Here is a 17462-nt window from a genome sequence, read left to right as displayed (position 1 = left end):
TAGTAGCCTCCCTCTGAGCTTAAATCCCTTTTGTTTACATTTTTTTTCCAAGTTTATTTAAGTTACTGATGTTCATTCCATATTTCAAAATATCCAGACAGCAGTGGTGTCTGCCACAGGTAAACATCGAATGTCTTTGTCATGATGTACTGTATACTGCTGTTATGTGCACATTCACATGTAAAGCTAGAAACATTTCCACTACTTGTAATAAACTAGTTTTGCTTCTCCGTTACTGTGTCTCTGTAAACTGACCATTTAAAGAAAAATCTTTAAGGAACAGTTACACAGTTTACGCTAAATGTGAAGCTATAGCCAGCAGGATCTTAGCATGAAGACATGCAGCAGGTAGAGGGACCAGCCTGACTAAAAAAAAGTAAAAGTTCAACTTTTAACGCACATCATGGCATCCCTGTAAAAATGTGAAAAAGCTTATTCGGTTTTCAGAGTTTCATCCTTGAGCCATGGATGGCTGGATGTAGCAATATCCTTTTGTCCCATGTTACCACAAATTGTCATTTTCTTATACTTTTGTTTTGGTATGGGTTAGACAAAAGGTATAATGTGTGAATTTTAGGTGCATTTTTGAGTTGCAGGTTGGCAGGTTTTTTTTGTAACTGGACAGACCTAGGCCAGTCATTTCCCTCACTTTAAAGCCTTTATGCTAATCTGGTAATCGCCTGCTGGCTCTTGCTTCATATTAAGCATACAGACAGCAGTGGTGAGACCGATCTCATCTAACTTTCAGTAAGAAAACAAATTAGTGTAGTTCCCAGAATGTCACACTAGTACTTTAAAGTGAATATGTTGATTTGATTGACCCTTACTTGAACAATCCTCGATTAGAGAAATTAATTTTAAGTAAAGATAAAATCGGCCATGCAGTTAAATGCTGTCTCAGTAACAGCCTCTACTATTTGTCAGTTCTAAAAGGGTAAGCAAACACTGAATCACATTGGGTATATTGCATAACACCTGCTGTATTTTAACTTCAAAGGAAGTTGCACTGCCTACAAAACAATCAGCGATGTTGTGTTGTTGCTCTATTGTCACACCACGGGGGCTTCATTTGTAGTACAACATGCTCATAAGAAACCAGATTATCTAGACTCAGATTTAGGCAAGAAGTCTGCATTGGAATCTTGCATTGGACAGAATTTCCTCCAATAACCCAGCTACATTTTGTTTAACATTAGAACATGTGTTCATTTTAAGTCACAGTTTGAAGTGAACCATTTTGGATGTTATGCACAGATAGGTATTGTGAATCTTTTCTTTCATCCTCCTAACACTGCAATTCACATATACAGGCAAGGTATGTTGTGAAATATAGGGAGATATGTGTTTTTCTGTAAACAAATGAAAGTTATGTTTACATTCAGTCTTAGAGCATTTTAAATCCAGTCAATAACTCTACAGGGAACGGTCAAGGCTGCAGTAAGACTGGTGTGAATTTATCAATGGGTCGATAGATCTAGATGGATAAAAATTAGAAATATTTCTTCCTACCAAGATTCCCACCGTGGTGCTGAGCAGTTAACAATAGAGATGATTGTCTGTCTAATGAGTGAAAAATTCTTTCAGCAACAATTTGATGACTGAATTAATTTATTCACAGACAATTGTTGACATAATTTCCAACACACATTAGCCTTAACTGAGTGAAAACAGGGTCAAGGTCAGGCAGGGTCACAATAACAAATGGCATCGTGGACGGAAGTGGTTAAGTCTTTGGTTTGAAAAAAAAAAAAGAGACATGGGGTCAAGACTTAACTGTGCAATCTAAGGCACTTTGCATTTTCATGTTAAAAACGGTTGCTGTGCGTTTGACAGTGTTAATATACAGTACAAGACAGGAAGTACAGTGAATTATGTAAGACACTTAAGAGCATACAAAGACATGACAGTGAGGTATTACATCTATAATTAAACAACTTGTGGTGATGGACAGGCATTCACTGGACGGCAACATAAATGTTAGATAACGATGATTCCCTCTGCAGAAGGCTGTCAATAGGTCTTTGCCCTGAGTGGTTGGCCCTGCCAAAATCTGAATGCATGATGAAGTGCCATGGAAACGTATAAATATGTCAGTACCTGAATCTAAATATTAACATTAACAAATGTTTTCTAAAATTCGTATCAAATTATGATCCTTTTTAATGTCCAGTAAAGTCTGGATTTCTTAGCGTTTTCAGTTTGGCTGCTGTCTACAAAGTGACACCATGCATTCTGATTTCATCTGGCTTGAAAAACACATAAAATCTCAGGCAAAAAGAGCTATTTGACAATCACATGGAGAAAGAACACGTCCCAACAGTTAGCACTTAAAATAAGTCAGAAATTGAATGTTGAAGGGCAAAGTGGTCAAACTGGAGCTGAACAAACACAAGTGTTATGCAACCTCTCCACTCTCTGGCCGGAGCCACTTGGTTGCATGACAGCTGTGGAGTGACAGGTCACCCCCCCAACGACACTCTATTTCTGACGGGTAACAGGTGAAAAATGATAATGTTCTTCATTTAGAAGGCACTTGGTCAGTTTGTTGTTTCTACATGTGCTCTGGGTGGTTCTGCAAACAGCTTATGAACTCTGTGACTGGATGGCCCTGATAGCAGATCTGATACACTGCACTGAACAGTGGGAACCTGGAGGAAGGAGGAGGTCATGTTGAGTGTAAAAATAATAAATGATGACTTTACTAACGGCTGAAAACAGTGACGTGATTCTGTGTGTTGCTACTCCACTTACTTGTCAGTTAGGTTTTTGTGCTTCAGGATGAGGTGAACCTCAGCTGCTGTTGCTGGACCCTGCAGCTTCTGACCGTTCAGCATCTCCTTCTCCAGCTCCTCAATGGACTGAGCAACAGAAGAAACAAAGTGTGAACTCTTGTTTAATGGATAAAAAAGACAATTTTCCAACCTGCCACCACCACCATTTGTCTCTTTATTTCTGATATGAAGGATAAAGCTTTTATTTTCAGAGAGTGTAAGAGGGGTAAAAACTGTCTTCAAAAAATTAAGGAGAATGTGCTTTTTACTTGTTTAGCACCTGGCTGGTAAGGGCACAGTGTTTGTCAGTATTTACTTTAATATTGTATTTAGTAAAATTGCAATGTCTTTTCATATTTTTAAGACTGATATATTAACCTAATTCATTGCGGTTTTGCTGTTCTGTAGCAGTTAACATTACATTAAACTGAATTTAACAGTCTCAAGAAATACTACACTATTGAAGTGTGTATTGAAGAAACTGCAGTATATCAGGGAAACCACACTTAAACTAAGTGGGTTAAATTTCATTTCATGTGATTTTGGTCTGTTTCCTTGTGTTTTATGGTGATAGTATCTTAAAAGTTGGGATCAACTGATACTTAATTTCTTCCAGAGCCAATACTGATCATTAATAATCAAGGAGACGGACGATCAATATTTTGAACCGATATACAGTAGCAGTAAAAACAAAAATCTTAGTGTCAAAATTTAGAATAACTATTTTCTGATACTTTACAGTTCCACTCCGCCACATTGTAGTGGCAAATATTGTACTTTTAATCCAGTAAGCTACATTTATTTGCTAAGTTAAATTACTTTGCAGATTCAGATTATTAATACAAAATATACATCAACGATTGTGAACACTATTGATGAATGATTATAGGTAAAGCTGCTCAGCAGAATATAACGTAGCGTACTAAACAATTAGATGGTGGTGTGGGTGGGACATTAAGTGAGACCACAGAGTGGACTAGAGACCAATCATGAGCTTTGGCTGCTGAATCAGACTAGACACACTGGACATATTTACTTCTCCAAACAGAGTTGATGTATTTGAAAAATCAAAGCTCTCACCTTCCCCGTCTTCACAAAAGCTTCGGCTACTTTGCGGTTGCGGCCGCCGTAGCAGGTCGTGATGAGGTCAGCCACGCCGCAGCTCTCCAGGAAGGTTGCAGAGGATACCGGCCCAGCAGTGCAGAAAATACGGGCGAAGGCAATCATCTCCATCAGGCCCAACCTGATCACTGCTGCCTTTGTGTTGTCTCCGAAGCCCAGACCATCACAGAAACCTGCCCCGACCGCAACAATGTTCTGAAGGACAAACAAGGAGGACAGCGTCAGTAAAGACAGTAGATACAAGAGCTGTAGACACACCTGGATACTCTGAACAGGAGGAAGGCTGTCTAGAGGGGAGTAACAGTATTAAAATGCAGTCTAATGAATGAATTTAATCAACTTTCCAATGGAATTTGGAGCATTAATTATAGAGCCTCCCTTAAAGCCTTTTAGAAGTTATACAAAAGGTGAAAATTAGTAAACCTCCCATCCTCATTTTTTTTTACCTACCTACACCCAATTAGATACAAACCTGTAGCTGTATTTGAGTAGATGGTAAATTGGACGAACACAATTGAATCATAGAGACATAGCCTCAAACAACAAATTTTCCATTCACCAGCTTATTACAAACATTTAACTTTGTGAAGCATCTACGCAAAATAACTATTTCAGAACTGGGTGGAGCATATTTGGTACAGGGCTGCAGCAAATAATTATTGCCATAATCAGCTGATAATTTCATTATTAATCACAGTCTATGAAATGTCAACAAGTGTCAAACAATGTCCCACTTTTTGTTTGCCAAGCAGTCCAAACCTATCACTCCATTTACATTCATGTAAAAACAAATCAGCAAATTGTCACATTTAAGGCGCTGGAATTCAACTATGGCTGCTTTCCAATACCCATTAAGGATTTAATTAGAGATTAATCATTAATCAATTAATAGTGGTTAAGGATTTATACATTTTCAGGCAGAAAAACAGCTGTTCAGACAGAGTTCACTTAACTAATGTACTGCTAGAATTGTTAAAAATGAACTTTAAATGACAAAAAGACATGGGTTTTGTATCTTATTCATAATTTATCGATTTTAACATGTTCAGCTATCAGTTAAGGAAAAGTCACCCTAATACCCAAACTCCAGCACTATTTAGCATGCCAAAAAAGATTTAGCGTATCCCAGTACTTAGTCTGTTAAGTGCAGAATGCCAAGAACACCAAGATGTCCTCTTGTATTTGATTGCTTTTTGAAGTATGCACACCAGCCTGTTCTGTCAAGCTATTCTGACCCACAATCCTCTGTGCAGCAGAAGACATGTCACATCAACTGAGCCACCAAGAGAGCACAGACAGATGACAGAAACTGCTGATCACACATGCAAGATCAAAATAATATCAGTTTATTTTTCTGTCAATTTAATTAATTAAAATGTTTCAGTTCTAATTTGGTACACAGAACTTACAGACAGGTTAGAGGTATAATAACTTTTATTTAAAGTGTACAGCAGCTATGAGATGGTAAAGGTCTAATGGTTTTTAACTGACAGATGAAACGCCATGAAAAATATTCTACCGTCTATGTGCATGGCAAATTAGATGGAAATCTGGAAATCCAGGGCTAAACTGCAGCACTTTGACTGTTGAGGCAGATCAAATTTGTCACCTTTCATAGCAGTACAAGACAATATAATAAATGTTTTGCCTCTAAATATTGTAAGTACACTGCTTTATATTTTATTAAACATTTGGAGTTGGGCATGTATCCCAGAGGCAGATTTATTCAGTCGGTGTTGCTTAGAAACCAAACTACATGCTATTTTCTGTGATTTGTCAGCTTTCTTTCATTGGTAGTATAATCTTGTGTGTATAATCAAATAGCTTTACCTTCACAAAGATGCATTATGTTTGACAAATGTGACAGGACTGCAGTGGTGGAATGTAACTAAGTGGATTACTTTTTTTGCCTGACTTTTTACCCGGTGTACAGAGACAGAGCTGCAGATGGTCTTGCAGCTGTTGTGGTTGCTAAATGGACACATACAGCTATTTTCCATGTTGCATAATAGTAATGTTAGCAAACTGCTATGGACCTTTGCACATCCCCACACAAAACTGAACTGTACAGCTCATTCATTCATTAACAGTAACCACTTATCCTTGAAGGGTTGTTTGGGGGGGCTGATAGAGCCTGTTCCAGCTGACATTGAGTTCTTTCATTTAAATAACATGTACATATTTACTCAGTATTTTATTGTCAATTTTCCATTTATGCCTTTTGACTTGCAGTTCTTGTTTTTTAATCATCCTTTGTATTTTTCTTAAGTTTTCTACCTATATGTTTATTGTTATGCAGGAAAAACACCAAGGCAAATTTCTCTTACATGTAAACCTACTTAGCAATAAACCTGATCCTGGAATCCGAATGTAAGCAGCCGAGTCTTGTAATAAAAACTCACCTTCAGTGCTCCACAGATTTCCACCACATCGTACTCTTCTACTACAGTAACTCTGAAGTTACTGGTCTGCATGAGTTCCTTCAGGAGAGCCCCGTGGTTTTTATTCTTACACCCTGGAAGCAGAAAAAAAGAACCTGGTTTATATTTTGGCATGTCCATCTAAACTAGTAGAACTTTAATCGGGAGTCGTGATTAAAACAGTGACTTTGCATCTTTTAGAGTACGGCTGTAATGCCTCAAGGCTTCAGGCGAGTTACATTTTCCAGCCCTGATCCAACAAATATTAATCCTGTCAAAACAGGTTAGTGTTGCAACAAAACATGAACAACAAATAAAGCATGCTGTGCACATCAGGTAACTGTCAAACTGAACCAGCCCACTCATTTACACAGCAGCTACAAAGCAGATTAAACTTTCACCCCCATACTGACGTTGCAGAAAGCTTGAGAACACAAACTGCAACAAACATACTTCCTGACTCAAGGCTAAAACCTGCTTACAGTAACTTCAAATCGTTATTAAAGTCCAACTTTGTTCTAATGTTCAAAAACACTATAATCCTCTTTCAAAACAAAAATCCTATTCTAAATCAAAAATATGCAACGTGGTAATCAGACTAACCAATGGTGGTCTCACAAAACTTCTCATCAGCAACCTCATTAGCGATGTTGGCTCCCATCAGCACACTCATGGTGATACCAAGCTTCTCCTGGATCACATCGGAGATGAGTTTAAGTCCATCAGGCCCCTCGTCTACGCCCTAGAGAAACAAAAACATATGCACAAGAAGTGTATTTACATTAGGCCACACCATGCTGCTATTTGGGTCAAAGATCACACTGCACAACTGGCTTATGGCTGATTTAACCTGGCCAGAGTGTATGAGTCGGGGAAACAACATGAATTAGTGTTAGAGACAAAAGGTGACCAAAAAAAAAATCATGGATGATTGTAATAATGCCACAAAGAGCAAAGTCAAACCTTGATGAGGGAAATCCCCACTGCATCACCCTTTATCTTGCCCTTAATGGTGTCACAAACTTTCGCAACAAACTGGTGCGGGATCACAAACACCAAAATGTCAGCATCACTGGATGCCTCCACCAGGTCTGGGACGGCCAGCTGAGGAGGGAAGGATGATGATGTAAGAGATATGACATACATTAAAAATCTGATGCAACCTACATTACAGCTGGTGTAACATCCTCCTTTAAGAGCAGTCAAATAAACTGATATTACAGTCATTATAAATAGACAAATTGATTAATATGGAGGCTGTGATGGAGGAAGCTATTGAAAGACACAAGGGCAAATGCTGATACAGAACATATATGCAGAAAATGCCTAAAAAGTAATAAAGATTTTGGGACTACAGTGCATCCATCCACTAAAAAGAAAGGACAGCAACAGGGAGAAACATTTAACTTCTGTAAAGTGTAAGAAACCAACAGTTTCTTACCACATTTTCTGGAAGCTTGTGCCCAGGAAGATACTTCACATTTTCGTGGTCAGTGTTGATTATTTCAGTCAGTTTGCGCCCGTTCACCATCTCCTCAAACACCCACATTTTGACAGTGCTGTCAAATTTTGAATTGTGAGCAGCATTGGCACCCACTATCTTGGCGATGGCAGAACCCCTGTATTGTTAACAGTTGCAGGTTAGTGTTTAATGAACATAAGAAATCATGTTACAGTTCACACTGCGTTTAAACTGGGTGTGTAACATGGCAAGAAAACAGTCAGTGCCTTCGGAGAAGATCCACATAATAAGCAGAGATGCTTGAAATGATCTAACATCCAGAGATTTTGCCTTATAAGTCTTGATGTTTAAACACTTCAGTTATTACTGTCACGTGACTGCCTGTGTGGTCACGACTCATTATTAATTATGGCTCCTCGTGCGTTTTCTACTGGCTGCTGCTCTTTGGTCATCAGCTGCTGTTTTCTGATCAGTATGACCTGGCAGGGTTTACAGAAGATAAGCTGATATGTTTAGATATCTACCGTCGATACTTAGACTTTCCTCTGGTGTGGAGACAACACTGTGCCAAACTCTATTACGAATTCGGGTGATTTTATGTCCATTCACACAACAGTGATGTTACATAAGGGTTAAACAGGATTTTGAGGCTTTTCCTAATAAATCGGTCCCAACACATCAATTCGGCATAAAAATAATAATGCATAAAGCTTCAATGAGCTTATTATACTGTGGATCTGATTGCTTTTCGACAACGGCTACTATCCTGAACAAAGTGCGTGCATAAAACAGAGGTTTTAAGAGAAACACCATCTGTTTTGGCTGCACTCAAGGCTATCTAACCTCGATAGTTTGCAATTCCCGTGGTGTGAAGATAACACTGTGCCAAACTCCATTAAGAATTCTGCTTATTTTATTTTTGTTTACACACCAGTGATGTTACATAAACTCAGATGTGATTTTCAGGCATTCGTCTAATAATTCGCCTTCAGCACATCAATTCGGTATTTAAAAAAAAATACATGAAGCATTAGTGAGCTTTTTCAATTTTAAAACGATTACTTTCCAACAACTGCTACAACCCCAAACAAACACTGTGTACAAAACAGACGTTTTAACAAATAAATCTAAACAAATGCTATAAGCCGAATTGACCAAACTACTTTAAACATTCAACCATGACCTGAAATAATGTTTTATAGTTCTCGGATTTTAAGGCCGAGAGAGTAACTTTAAACAATCAGACTTTTGAATGGAGTTTGGCGTGTGGTTTCACCCACACAAATGCATCCCCTGATGAATTCTGTTGGGAAGCCATGCCCATTGTTGATGTGCACTTAGATCACGGCTGTAAGATAACGCCAACACATTAATTTCCTCTGTGCTGCTGCTAAGTAAGGCTGCTAACATGTTGCTGACACAGTGTGACTTAGCTAACCCACAGGACCACAAAATCCCATTAATCGTGACTGACATGTGGCCAGTTTTCTGCCAGATTCACTGTGCAGTGTGTGACTCTAATGGAGACTGAAACCAGCTGATGTTTCAGCTAACGTAACGTTACATGTTAACGTTGGCAGTTAACGATGTAAAGCCTGCGGGTCAAACTGAACGTTTACCAGGGGAAATGCGGCTAGTTAACATTAGCTGGCTGTTTGCCCAGTGATGCTAAGTTGGCTAGCAACGGTTCACCGGGTTGACGAGCAATCTGCAACAAACAAAGATGGCAACTAAACACTTCAAAGTTAGCCATGTTTAACAGTTCACAGTTCCAATACATCAGCACATCGACTTGCCAGTTTCCAGAGCCCACGATGCAGACTTTCTTCGGAGCTGCCATTGTGAAGAGGTAAACGTATCGATGAGTGGAGGTGAGCCTACACTGACTGAGTGAGCGCCGCTGAGGAGCTGCAGTATGGTTATGTAACACACACCGAGCTGCTGCACGCTGCAGCCCTCTGTTTTATTGGCCTGTCCGTGGGAGGCAGACACTAACCCGCCCACTGAAACCACGACCAAGTCTGGTCATTCATTCATTATAGACCAGAGGTTAGTAGGCACAAAGTAAATGGGACAAAAGTCTCCACGTGAACTCTGCAGACTTATTGCTTTGCGCTTTATGGTGTCAACACCTCTGAATCATGTTAGGAAGTGAGTTCAAATAGTTACTGTACTGAGGTACAGTTTTCAGGTATCTGTGCTACACGTGAGTTTTTTATTTTCTGACAACTTTTTACTTTTACTCCCTACATTTTAACATAATATATATACTCTCTACTCCTTACATTTTCTAAAGAACCTCATTACTTTATTGATACTAGAATCATAGATAATTTTTATTTTGTATCATCACTTTCCACCTTACGAACATGAATACTGATTTCAACCTAAATGGATTGGACATAACGAGGAAATTACTGAAAAGACGTAACAAGACAACATGACATGACGAAAAATTACGTAATAAGATGAAAATGCCGTAAAAGACGCAACAAAACAGAAACAACATAACAAGACGGAAAAAAACATAAAAGACACGGAAAGCCAAAAAGACATAGCAAGACAAAAACGACGAAAAAAAGACATAAACAATGCAACAAGATGAAAAAGCACGTAACATGATGAAATAAGATGAAAACGACACAAAAGAGGAAGAAAAGGTGAGGTTCCGACGTTTTGCACAGAAACTTTCACTTTGAGCCTGTACCTTTTCACTATTAGTTAAGTGATAAAGTTGAATCAGTACCTCTTCTTTTACCAGTCTTTTATTTAAAAAAAAAAACACAAGTATCTGTACTTCTGCTTGAGGCTGTATGTGTGTACTTTTGCCACCTCTGTACTCCACTACAGATTTTACAAACAAAACACATGATCAATTTATAAAAGAAATGATATCCTGCCATAGCTCAATCAGTCCAACAGTATAGCAGTTAAATAGATAAAATGTGCTCCGCTTTCACCTGCTGTAACATTAAAATCCTGATATTCCAATAATACTGTACAACAATACAACTCTCTGAAAGGGACAGTTCTACCTAATGTGTACTTTTACTTTAATAGCTGAGTACATTTTGCTGCTAATACTTTGTTACTTCCATCACTGTTTACTTCTCCCCAGCATTTCAGGGGCATAACTGTAGTTTCATTACATTTATTTGGAAGCTATAGTAACTTCACAGATCAGGATTTATCATACAAAATATAATATTTAAACTTTTTATACAGAACATCTTAACTTGAAATATGATGCATTGTTCCAGATGAAAACGCCAATAAACAAATACATTGTATAATATGTACAATAATGTGAACTTATGTAAGGAACTAATTCTGCATTCTACTAAGTGATCTGATCACTTGTCCCACTGCTGGTTGCAGCACACTCACTCTGTGACAGGTTGTTTGTAAAGTCACTTCTCATTCCTTGAACTTTATCTGCACTGGTTTCCCATTTATGTACCTGTGATGTGCTGCAGGAGAAGGTTATTGCAGCAGTTCCCACTGTACAGACAACTTTGTAATCTCAGTGAACAGCTAGGCGGAGCTGTATACAAGTAAAATTCTGAAGTACTTGTAGTTAACTTGAGTATATAAAAATGATGCTTCATAATACTTCTAAACTTCCTGACAGTTCAGAGGGAAATGTTGCTGTTACTCCATCACGCTTACTTTGACAGCTATATAGTGTTGTCACGATGCTCAAATTTCTCATTTCGATACAGTACTTAAAAAAATATCAGTTTTCGATACCATGGGGAAAAATTGGTGACAGTGGTGACATAAAATGTTAGACAAGTCTTAGAGAAGAAGACAGCACTGTGAGTGAGTGTAGATGGGACTGTGTCAGCACTGTGTCACCTCACTGTTGCACAGAAGAATGAGAAAGTGCACCTGTGAAAAACAAGTATTGGAAGCATTTCAAATATTCAGTATCAGTATTGATATTTATCTATATATTGATGTTTACGGTTACTGGTTACACTGCAGATTCAGAGTTGACACCATGTGAATATCATCAACACTCTGTTGTCAGTTTATTGGGTTAAAACTGTGGCTTTTAGGTGGCCTATTTATTAAGCATGTATCTAAATAAGCACGTATCAGCATTTTAACATCATTCTGAGTTAAAAAATAATCTAACTTTGGCAAGGAGTCTCTGATGAAAAATAGGTGTAACCTTGTTGAAACGGTAAATAAAATGTAGTTCCGAGTCTAAAATTCCTCCCACATCTCTCGCAACTACATAACAGTTGTGTATTATCTACCAAGTAGTGATATATGACATCATGTTGACCAATGATGTAGGAAGAACATAAAAGAGCGCCCAGGATACTTCCTTGGCACAGATAGATCCTTGATATCTATCTGTGCCACAAAACCACCTAAACTAAAAAAAAAAACATTCTTGACCTGACAAGTATAAGCAGGCAGAGAGAATTTGTCAAGTGTATTAAAATCTAACACTCACTCTCAACACAGTGATATGCATTTGTAGAATACAATAAAACAGGCAATAAAAAAGAACAAAGTGTACAGGCCAGGAGAAAAGTAGGTGCAGTTCAGTGTGCAATCTGTCGAGCTGAGGTTTATGAGAGGAGTGATTCATTTATGGTGGCATGTAGAGAATGAGGTTGATTCTAATAGTCTGGTCATACGGCAGCAGTTACTCCTGTATCTCCTGACTGATGGCATCGAGGTGAACAAGCTGTGGGTGGGGGTCTTTCAGTATCCTTTGGGCTCCACACAGGCACCTCATCTCCCTGATATCACTGACACTTTTGTGAAGTTTCCACTACGGGAGTTAATCGCAAGTTTCACCAGGAAATGATATTGTGTCGATTCTGGAGTTTGCCAATATCTCAAAGTCGACCACGATTTCAGTTCTAACCAAAGCAGGGGTCTGTGATCGATATCAGACGATGTTCATTTGACACATTCACATTTCATCTCACAAAAAGCAACAAATTTATGATTTAATTAATTTTATGACTTAACTTTTTCAAACATCTATGACACAGACATGCCATGGGATTTTCAAAATAAAGCTTTATCTTAAAGATGATGATAGAGATCAGTGTTTTCCCTTTCCACAGATAATATTGGATTGTTGAACATTGAATCGATATATTGATCCACATCAATGCATTGTTACACCTGTAGTGTCCAGTCAGGATGCTTTCTATTGCTCCTCTATAAAAAGTTAACAAGAACTTTGCACAGGGATTTTGCCATCTTAATTTTTCATAAAAAGTGCAGCCATCTCTGAGCCTTATTCAGTGGGGTGGATATGTTTGACATCCATGCCAGGTCCTCTGTGATGTCGATTCTCAGGAACCTAAAACTGTTGCACCCCTCAGCTTCACTCATGTCAACAGTGGTGTGTGTTTGCCTCTTTTTTCCTAAAAAAAAACAATGATCAGCTCCTTGGTTTTGCTGATGTTGAGCAGTAGGTTGTTCTTTGGTGAAGGTGAAGCAGCTTTTAGTTTCTCTGCTCCCCACCTGTCAGCTGAAACCATCAGCTCATTTAAATCAGGGCTTAAAACATGACTGTTTACTGCAGCTTTCCGGTGAAGCAGATACACAACTTCTTGTTAAGATAATCTGTAGCTGTTTTTCTATTTGTCTGCTGTCGCTTTTGTTTTATGTTTGCTTTTGAAATGCAGCTTCTGTAATGTTTTTAACCATTTATTGTTTGGCTTTTAGCTTTGTTTTTAATGATCTGAAATGCAATTTTAATGTTCTTTTAATGCTGTATTTTAATGCATTTCTATGTTTTTGTAAAGCACCTTGAATTGCCATGTGTCTGAGTGGTGCTATATAAAAAAACTTGTCTCGCCTTGCCTCTGCACCAAGATTGTTGATTTCCTCCCGATGTGAAGTTTCATTGTTGTTTGTAATCCAGCCAAAGATGGTGGTGTCATCATAAACTTCACAGTAGATGTCTGTCTATGTCGGGGGCTGCAGTCATGGTGGTACGGCGTGAACATGAGTGGGCTGAGCACGCAGCCTCCGGTATGCAGCAGTAGAGTGGAGGAGGTGAGACCACCAATCCAAACTGTCTGGGGGTCTGTTTGTGAGGACGCACAACATGCACTTGCACAGTGTGGAACTCGTGCCCAGAGTGCCGAGCTTTCCAACCAGTTTCATGGGGGTGATTGTGTTATATGCGAGCTGAAATCAACAAACAGCTTTAGAAATTTACGACCTTTAATAAAGCTGTTTAAGTGCTATGGAGGCTGGTCAAGACTGACATTTTTTTTATACACTATATTATTGGTATTGACCATATAGTTGCAATCCAATACAACAACTCTGTAATATCTTCTGTCTTGTGAAAGTTTTAATGTTCAGTTTTTTTGGCTGAAACTGTTTTAGAGAAGCGTTGAATCAACTTTGTTGTCATTCTGGAAGCTGTTTGTGGTGCGGTTGAGTTGTATTGAGAGAAGTGTTGGTGGTTTTATATCAGTGTGGGAAGACTATTAGAAACACATATCACAGTAACATACTAATAAACTGACAAATAAATTATGTATTATTATATATAAAATGCTTAAAAGCTCCACCTCCACCAGCTACATCATTAACTATTACTATTTAGAAGTGTAGCAGGAAGGATTTGCCTGACTAGTGCCCTACAGAGCCTTATGTCTTCTTCTTGTTTTCCCCACAGTATGTTCACAGGATGTAGGTTGTGTTGGTTTTTTTCACTGTGCAAAATATAGCCAGCACATTAAAAGTCATGAGAGTGACCACAGAAAGATCAGTGTGGGAGAAATTATTTGGTCTGGAGGGCTCAAACAAAAGAGGACGTTGTTGCGTAACAGTTGGAACAACTAAGAGAAGAGGGGATGTAGGAAGCAACAAAACTCCAGATTCAGCACTCTGGTTCTTATGAGCAAGCACAAACTGAGAAAATTCGGCTTACTTTATTAAAAAGAGGGTTTGCAGCCTGAGTTTCCATGATTATAATCTCCACCACAAACATTAATATGATAAAGTCATGAGTGTTTCCTCATGTGATTACATTTGAGTAGTTCTGCATTCTCTCAACAGTCACTGAGCCAAAGCTAGAAGCTCTGTGAGGCTGTACTGTACAGTGGAGCTTTGAGCTAAATGCTAAGATCAGCATGCTAACATGCAGGTATAACGTTCACCATTTCAGTTGACTGTTTTAGCATGCCAACATTTGCTGCTGAGCATTAAACACAAAACACAGCAGAGACAGATAGGAATAATGTTTAGTTTTTAAGTTAAGTTAAAGTATTGGACAAAGACATTTTGATCTGATGATGGTGTTGATTATAAAGAAAGGTGACCTCCGATATGATGGCCCTTTGTCAGTTCAAACACAGTTGTCTGATGTTAGACAACAATGGCAGCACCCATGGAAGCACACACTGTAAACCATCAACTAAAAGGTATTTAATTCAAATTTCTGCTCAAAGGTTATTCAGGAAAACATTAAAAGTGCTCCTCAGTTAGAACCAGGGGAGATCCTGCGACAGCCTAAAGGAACACCAGTTTGTCACAGTCAGCAATGTCTTTTATTTACATTTAGCATCGTGCACCTGCAGCGCTTGAAAATTGAAAGTTGGAAATTACAACTGGAAAATTCCGAACTGACTTTGACTAGAGCGCAGCATGATGTCTGTGGGGGAAACTCTCTCCATACGCTTTGTTGGGTTCCTTAACCATTTTTCCACACCTGTGCTCTGTAATCCCCACACATCCACTCACTTTACTGCCACCCACATCTGTTCTGCAACTGAAGTCATGTTTCTGTAAATAAATCAGTTAATTTAAATGCATTTTTTGGTGTCTCTCCCTTTATTTGTCATGACCCTTCAAGCCGAACATAACAAATTGGGGGCTCGTCCCAAGTGGATGACTCTGTCTATACCAATTACCTGAAGCTGGAAGAGAACAGAAAAGGTGCAAACAGGCCACAGGTTAGGCACACCAAAGTTACTGCAATTCATCCTGAGGGGCAACAACGTGTAAATTTTGCAGCAATACGTCTCAACAGCTTCTCAGAGCCACAAATGTGAACCTCATGAAGGGACTAAAAAAAAAGCCAGAGGATCTAAAGAAAATTTGATGGACATTCATCAAAATGTTCCCCAGAGCCACACAGCTGAAAATGGTAAACAAGTGGAAAAATATACAGAAAATTATATGATAAGCTTTGTAACAATGATCATAATACAAATGTAAAACATTTTTAATGATTTATATCATCATATATCATTGTTATAAAGCATTATGAATATTTATGTGTGCTTATAACTATAACTGTACTGTGCTATAGTAAGATTATGACATATTACAAGTGTGTTTATAATGCATTATAGACATGGGCATTACTGAAAGTGCTACCAAAGCTATTTCTGCTATAGATTAATCTAATTTGCATTTCACATCCAAAGACGACTCAGAGCCGAACCTGTCCTACAAAACTGCATTAAACTTGTTTGTGTTACCCCACTGTTACCCCACTGTTACCCCACAACATGAGTATAAATAATGACACAGAACACCTTAAAGTGAATAAAAGTTACATAAAGTTAGCATTTAATCTTCAATATAACAACTGCTTCAAGTTCATTATTTATCTATACGTCACCAGACTGAAATAATCATCTTTCCATATCTGAAACGAAAATGGAAATTTAAAAATGGAGGCAAAAACCTGAAAGCATGGCGGCCGGAGGACTTGTTTTGAGATGCACGACCTCATGCAGTGGACGCTTGAAAACAACAATCCAGCTGTTCATCTTCATTTTTCTGATGATAGAAGCTGCAGTGACTTTAGCAATATAAAAAGAAATGGCCTCATACTTTAATACTGTCTTTGATAAATATACTTCTCATATGTACAGAAAAATTGAGTCAAGACACACAGCTAATCTATATTAAATAAATACAAGTACAACAATCGACAGATTAGACAAACTATTCTAATACAGTAAGATTATCAATAGTCATTGCAATATTTACATTACATTACAGTTGATGGTATGATTGTGCTTGATAATAACACTACACAGCTACACGCTATACAATTCCCATTTCCAATTGAGAATAACATAGAGCTCAATGGGACTGAGTGCAAGTAGATTAAATAAAAATCTGCAATTAAAACTGTAAAATGGTTTGGTTGTAAACAGAGTCAGAATAGAGACAGCATAAGAGACAAACCTTTGAACATGCACATGACATGTTTACAGCCTATAACAGATACAGTGTTTTGGATATGAGGGCAGCATTTTGAATTTTTCTTTATCAGCTTGTGAATGAACACAGACAGATAAATCATGCTCACAATATAAACACACGGACGGATGATGACAAACTGCAGTCAGACGTGCAGATTAACTGTCCATCCATGGACCACGTTTAAGACGCCAAACTGTACAGTGCAACATGCAACTTAGAGCCCTAGACGATGGTAAAACACATTCAACATATTTATACTCATGAATTTTTATCTTGCCATGTTAATACACCTGAAGGTAAATTCCCTTAAATGTGATGGACAAAATTGACATGAAGCCAACATGTAAAAATGGATGACATTCCCTTCATTTAAGTCTGTTTTGTACTCTTGCCAGGAAATAATACACATTTATAGATATTTTTTAAATTTTCTTACGAGATCTACAGTAAACTGTGATTGTCATTAAAAGC

The 17462-nt window shown here is 38.2% G+C and overlaps 1 protein-coding gene across 1 annotated transcript; it reads right to left on the bottom strand.

Annotated features, from left to right (window-relative positions):
* Positions 1–1590: 1590 nt before the first annotated feature.
* On the bottom strand, positions 1591–9725 carry LOC146324968 (glycerol-3-phosphate dehydrogenase [NAD(+)], cytoplasmic). Its single transcript, XM_084720649.1, has 8 exons — positions 9572–9725; positions 7755–7932; positions 7277–7417; positions 6917–7055; positions 6296–6408; positions 3852–4088; positions 2752–2858; positions 1591–2648 (listed from the first exon to the last, which is right to left on the bottom strand). The coding sequence occupies exons 1-8, from the start codon at positions 9613–9615 to the stop codon at positions 2552–2554; spliced, it is 1056 nt and encodes a 351-aa protein (XP_084576775.1). The 5' UTR covers positions 9616–9725; the 3' UTR covers positions 1591–2551.
* Positions 9726–17462: the final 7737 nt, after the last annotated feature.

The sequence above is a fragment of the Lutjanus erythropterus genome, chromosome 6 (genome assembly GCF_056507025.1).
Source record: "Lutjanus erythropterus isolate fLutEry1 chromosome 6, fLutEry1.hap2, whole genome shotgun sequence".
NCBI lineage: Eukaryota > Metazoa > Chordata > Actinopteri > Lutjaniformes > Lutjanidae > Lutjanus > Lutjanus erythropterus.
Note: the sequence above shows the minus strand (reverse complement) of the source record. Positions and strands in the feature narration are given on the sequence as shown.